This window comes from Azolla caroliniana, unplaced genomic scaffold (genome assembly GCF_043228905.1).
Source record: "Azolla caroliniana isolate FFs.n. ecotype wild unplaced genomic scaffold, voAzoCaro1.0.p SCAF_1015, whole genome shotgun sequence".
In the NCBI taxonomy this organism is placed as follows: Eukaryota; Viridiplantae; Streptophyta; class Polypodiopsida; order Salviniales; family Salviniaceae; genus Azolla; species Azolla caroliniana.
In genome coordinates this window covers 6,744-12,921 of record NW_028231450.1, presented here as the reverse complement: position 1 = coordinate 12,921, position 6,178 = coordinate 6,744, and the positions used below count along the sequence as shown (strand labels likewise).

The window sequence follows — 6,178 nt, the reverse complement described above, 5'->3', positions numbered from 1 at the left end:
AACCCACTTAGCAATACATTTCGCTCGTTCGGCTTCCTCCCATGCCGCCGTATGGGTCTCCAAAAGGGTAAAGGACCCCGAAATGTTTTTACCTTCCACTGCATGACAATTCTCCTCGGTCACTACATTCATTGGACTATGTGCACATACTTGCTCATCACAGGATTGGAAGGACACGTTGCTTCCACAAGGGAGGTCCATAAGAGCCAAATTAGACATGCGGCACCCCTCCAAAATCTCCACATGATTGATGTAATCGTTACTATCAAGAACTGAATTGTCATTGCTACTAATATTATCCTTTTTCATCACATCACTATTCCGCCTCTTCTTGACCGGTGTATTATGTCGTGGGGGTGAGCTATTTCTAACAGGAGAAGAACAAGAACTTGAGAATGGGGTCATTTGAGTACCCATGTCTCTTTTTGATGTTGAAGGTGAGACCTCAGTATATGCATCTTTTGTCAAAACTGACCGTCCTTCTGCTAGCCCATCAACAAAAAGTTTCTTTTGCTCCACGACACCTACGTCTGAATCAACTGCAAAAACATACAAAATGATCAAAGAGAAACTTTTTTCTCATTTGACATTGCAATACAGTTACACATACATAATACTTCTTCTTAAGTCTAGTCACTAATGCATCCATATACTTCTTCTGACTAAAATATCCACATGCTTCTTATGACTAGGCACAGCATATACTTCTAGGACTAACTCATACATATACTTTTATCATACATATACTTCTTATGACCAACTCATACATATACTTCTTATGGTAACACATGCATGTATTTCTTATGGTAATACATAAATATACTTCTTAAGGTAACAAATACATCTACTTATTATGACGAACCATCCATAGACATCGTATGCTAACTAGTACAAGCATGTAGTTCTTATGCTGACATATCCATATCCATTGTATCACTAACAAACATACATGTACTACTAATAACTACCAATAGCTTTGATCCTTTTCAATGAGTGAGCAATCCATGATTATTACCCACAGTGTTTGATTCCTTATGAACCAATGTTGAACCACAAGGGCTTGAATAGGGATATAATGTTAAGCAAACCGATTTGCAATTATTGTTTGGAGTATAAGATGATCGTATTTGGCTTTTAATAGAAACTTGAGGCTTTTTGGCATTAGGACCCTCGGAGTTATAATTGTGGTGGCCATATAACCATTTTTCAGCATCTTCCCACTTAGTGGATACAGCTGGTGATGTGAGTATAGAACTTCCCCTGAGCACTGTAGTCATCATTCTATTTTCAGTGATTGCTCAGACAAATCACCACACATGATATTACATTCTAAGGAGAAAGGATTGTAGTAATCTCACATGAGACATAACATAACATGATGCCATAAAATATATCTTCACATCAACATTGTGCCATAATGGCCATATGTACAGTCAAAGACACAAATCCTATACATGATAATAGGCAGCCTGATGTCACAGGAGATGGCTATTTTACTGTCATACAATAATATGATAACATGATGCAGCATGCATCTTCACACCCATATATATGATTAAAGACCATTTATATATATGTATGGATATGAACAAAATTAGGTAAACAGCTACTTCTACATCAACTTCCGTGATCCTATGCACAACTTCATATCCAACTCACATCAACAAATACTAGAAAAATACTACTCATACAGTGTGTGTGTGTGTGTGTGTGTTTATGCATGTGAAGAAATAGGACATTAAGAAATGCAAATGCACTTGAGCATGAACATCTGTGATGCAAAATATGCAGCTTCACATCCACCTATACTGTCAACGATCACTTCCATACAATGTGTACGGAAGAAAGAGTGTGTTAAGGATTTAGCACACAGATTTCAACATAGAAGAAGGAAAGAAAGGCGGATACCATTGGGAGGGGATGAAAAACAGGGCTCTGCGGTCACGAGCAGAAAGGGAGGAGCGCTATTACTTTTTGGGAGGCTTGTGAAGAAATCAATGTTCTCCTGGAAAAAGTCGTTTCGTGCAGGCAATCAAGTTTTCTCGCCATCGCCATGTGATGATTGATCTTACTCGCCGAAAGAAGCAAAAAGAGCGACCCCCTGTTCTGCATTTTAATTTTTGCTTTTTTGCTTTTTGCTTTTGTTGCTTTTTGCGTTTTGGGTAGCCTGTTTTTTTTTTTTGTAACACTTTTATCACTAGTGGGAAAACTCAAAGTGAGGTGAAACCCACAAAGAATAAAGAAAAATATACAAGTGTCCATTAGACACTAAAGAGCTTAAAAGCACTCAAAGTAAAGATTGTAAATTTGCAGTGTGATGTTTCTAAGTTGCAGACAATCAAATAGAGATTGCCTGAGGGATTGCTTAGAAAAGCGAACTTCATGCAGTTGGTTTCCATCAAAGACCTTATTATTGCGGGTTGTCCAAATGGTCCAGAGTGCCCAAAATCATGTCCATTGAAGAAAATAGGCATTGTTGGATAGGGCGCACGGAATTTGTCCAAATATCCAAAACTGTTTGCCAAACCTTCGGCCAGGAAATCTGTGATAAAGAGATGCACTTAGTCTTTGTACAAATGTTGTAGTGAATGAGCAAGCCTATAATAAGTGTGGGGCCATTTCCAATCGTCCACCACATCTTGCACAATGCGATGAGGCAATCAATCTCTTTTGAAGATTCGATCCAGTCGGGAGCATACCCAATAGGCATCTCCATAGGAATACCCATTGCTTAAGTGGAAGACAAAGCTCCATAAGCTTGTAAGCCTGTTTTTCCACCAGGACTGCGTTGTGTGTAGGTTCCATAATGCATTTGCATGTTCGTGAAACCATGGGACAGGTTGCAAGAACATATACATTGAATGTGTTGTAATGTTATGCATTGGAATAACAATTTTCCCTTTTTGTAACATCCAATCCTGAATCCTGCGATCTCCATCAAGAGGTGGCACAGGTACTAAGGAAAGTACCAACTCAGTGACTTGATTCCAGTTAACACGATGATGTGGCCCAAGACTATAACGACATGTCATGTCATTGAAGTGCAATAAGTGACATTGGTCATTTACCACATCTGAATTGATTACCTACAATTGCAGGGGGAATGGGGAGAGTAGTATGCTCCCCAAAAACTACAAGTACTTCTAATAGATTTTGCATTCTTTGGGACATAGATGTTCCGATCTTGGAAGTTATCACCCTCAACTCGGATGATCCAACTATTGGTGCAAGACCTTTTAAGTTGGAATGGGCCAAATTTGCAAGTGCATGTTACACATGTAACAAGTTTGGTCATATGCAATCAAAATGCCCAACATTGACTATTCAACCACTTGAAACCGCAATGTTGAAACCTGCATCACTAAAAGAAAATAGTCAGGTTTCTTCTTCAAAGGCAACAAACCAATCTATGATGCAACCCATCCAGAAATTGAGAGTACAAGACAAAGGGAAAAGTGAAGTCCCGCAGACAATTGGTAATGTGCAATCAAACATGCACGATTTGAGACAGGCCTTTGATGTGGACAAAGAGAACACTGAAGGATGGCAAATATCTAAGAAATCCATTAGAAGCAAAACACCTGTGGTGGTGAGGATTCAGGAACTACACTCACGCACTTGAGAATCAAGGTTCATTTTTACAGGTTAATGCTTCAATGCTCTCTTCAATCTCAAAAGCTTGGAAAGGGTGAGCAGAGGTTCATATGTGGACATTTACAAAGATGGATCAAATTCAGATATTAGTATTTATGCAAATAAGCATGGTGGTGATACTAATATGCAATCAGATTAGTATTTTGCTTTGTTTGATATCTTCAACCATATTAATCATGCATAAACAAGTAAAATGTGTCTCCTTCAATATACGGGGTCTTTGTAACCCTAGTAAATGGAAACTATTTTAGAACTATATTACCTCTTCTCAAGCAGATGTAATTTGTGTTCAAGAACATAAACAAGTTGAATTCAATGGTCAAGTTGGTTCATTTGGAGGTTTTGACATCTTCTATGCAGGTCAAGGTACAACATCTGGAGTGCTTATGATCATAAAACATGAGCTAAATCCTATGGTTGCCTATAATGATCAAAGTGGGAGGTGGATGGTTGTACAATGCATGATAAATGGTGAGACGTATGATTTTGTTGGAATGCCCCGAATGCCTCAAGGCACAGAGCTTTACTTTGGCAAGACATGTGTGCTTATCCATGGTCACAAAATGCATTTATATGTGGAGATTTCAACAACTCTCCAAATGCAGGTGATAACACTAGTGAACAAGGTCAATGGTATAATATGCAAAACTCATTGGATTGGGTTGATTTATGGCAAATGACACACCCACATGTTCTTGGTTTTACCTTTAATCACACCACCTACTCTGCATACTATGCAAGGCTTGATAGATGGTATTTGTTGCATGCTAGTCGGTATTAAAATTTCACTTGTACAATGCATATAGATCATGCTTTGCAGTTGTCAGATCATGCTCCTGTCTGGCTAGACCTTCATTTTGGGAATCATTACTATGAAGTGCATCTCCAAAGAAAGAGACTTATGGTCATTAACAACAACAACCTCAAGCATGAAGTCTTCAAGATGATGGTCTATGACATAATACCTCCTCTTTATGTAGAAGTCAACATAGATCATGTACAATGCATATAGATCATGCTTTGCAGTTGTCAGATCATGCTCCTGTCTGGCTAGACCTTCATTTTGGGAATCATTACTATGAAGTGCATCTCCAAAGAAAGAGACTTATGGTCATTAACAACAACAACCTCAAGCATGAAGTCTTCAAGATGATGGTCTATGACATAATATCTCCTCTTTATGTAGAAGTCAACATAGATGTTGATATAGCGTGGGTACATTTTGTACATAGATTACAAACAATAATACAAGAGTATGGGAAGTGGTATGTCTCAAGACAGACATATTACACTCAACAAGCCAAATTTACTTGTCAAGCCCTAACGGAGTTAGCACATAGAAGATCTTTGACTTTACATAAAGACGATGCATTATGTATGGCCAAACACACATTGATGCTACATGACAAAAATAAATTGGAAAAATGGCAAGTTGTCATGATATGGCAAGACTCAAACCCATGACCTTATATTACATGGGTCGAGCTCTTGACCATTACACTATCTATTGTAATACGTAGAATATTATTTTTATTTAAGTTTTACTATAGAAAATTAATGACAATATATTCCAGATTTCTCTGGAACATTCTAAAAGCTTCAGGACTACTCCTAAGAACACTATAAAAGGAGGCACAAGGCATTATTTCGAACCAAATCGGTTCAACGCCAGTCTTAAGCCCCCTAGCCTTCCTTGTATATTCTTCTCACATAATATATCGTTGTCATCATCATTTTCTCTCCCTCGATCTCTCTCTCCCTCCCTCCCTCTCTCTCTCCTTCTCTTGAGTGTTCGACACCCTCTATTCCTCTTAGTACTAATTTCTTCTCTGTCTCAGTACTATTCCTGACACAAGTTAGGTCAAGACAGTTCCATTGAAAGACACAGGATGCTCTTCTAAATCCTTCTTCAAAAGGTTGCATTTAATACGCCAAAAGGAATCCATTAAATTCATCAAAACTAATGAGGGTTTGTGGACTACAAACCGACTTGAACTAGCCAAAGAATGTGTAACTCACTTCTCTCACATCTTTGAGAACAATGTAGTTGTTACAGATGTAGTTAAACAGGCCAGAGATACATTCTTGTCACTAGTTCAAGCCACTATTTTTGTTCATAAAGCTATTGCTTTGGATGCAACATTCACAATGGAGGAGCTTTTGGAGGCTCAGAAGGGCCTCAGGAAAGGCAAAGCGCTTGGTTGGGATGGTATTACGTTAGGGTTCATTGCAAAATTTTGGGATGTCCTTAAGGATTTAATCCTATCTATGGCAAATAATGCTTGGCAACAATGGGATATGCCGATCTCATGGAAAGAAGGTTTGATCAAATTAATACCCAAGAAAACATTGTGTGAATCTTTTTTGCATTGGCGACCAATCACTCTCATGCCAGTGATCTATAAAATTATTGCAAAGGTAATTGCTAATCGTATTAAGGGCACTTTGTTGGGAGACATCCACATAAACTAGTACGGGTTCATTCCTGAAGGCAAATTATAGATAATATTTCTAATGCCTATAT

At 38.2% G+C, this 6,178-nt stretch overlaps 1 protein-coding gene across 1 annotated transcript; it reads right to left on the bottom strand.

Moving 5' to 3' along the window:
* Positions 1–7: 7 nt before the first annotated feature.
* Positions 8–1,856, bottom strand: LOC147847445 (uncharacterized; the record flags this gene model as incomplete). The annotated part of the gene is made up of 2 exons (XM_087339187.1): positions 1,016–1,856; positions 8–539 (listed from the first exon to the last, which is right to left on the bottom strand). Coding segments are annotated over exons 1-2 (797 nt in total), but the record flags the coding sequence as incomplete, so codon positions are not given.
* Positions 1,857–6,178: the final 4,322 nt, after the last annotated feature.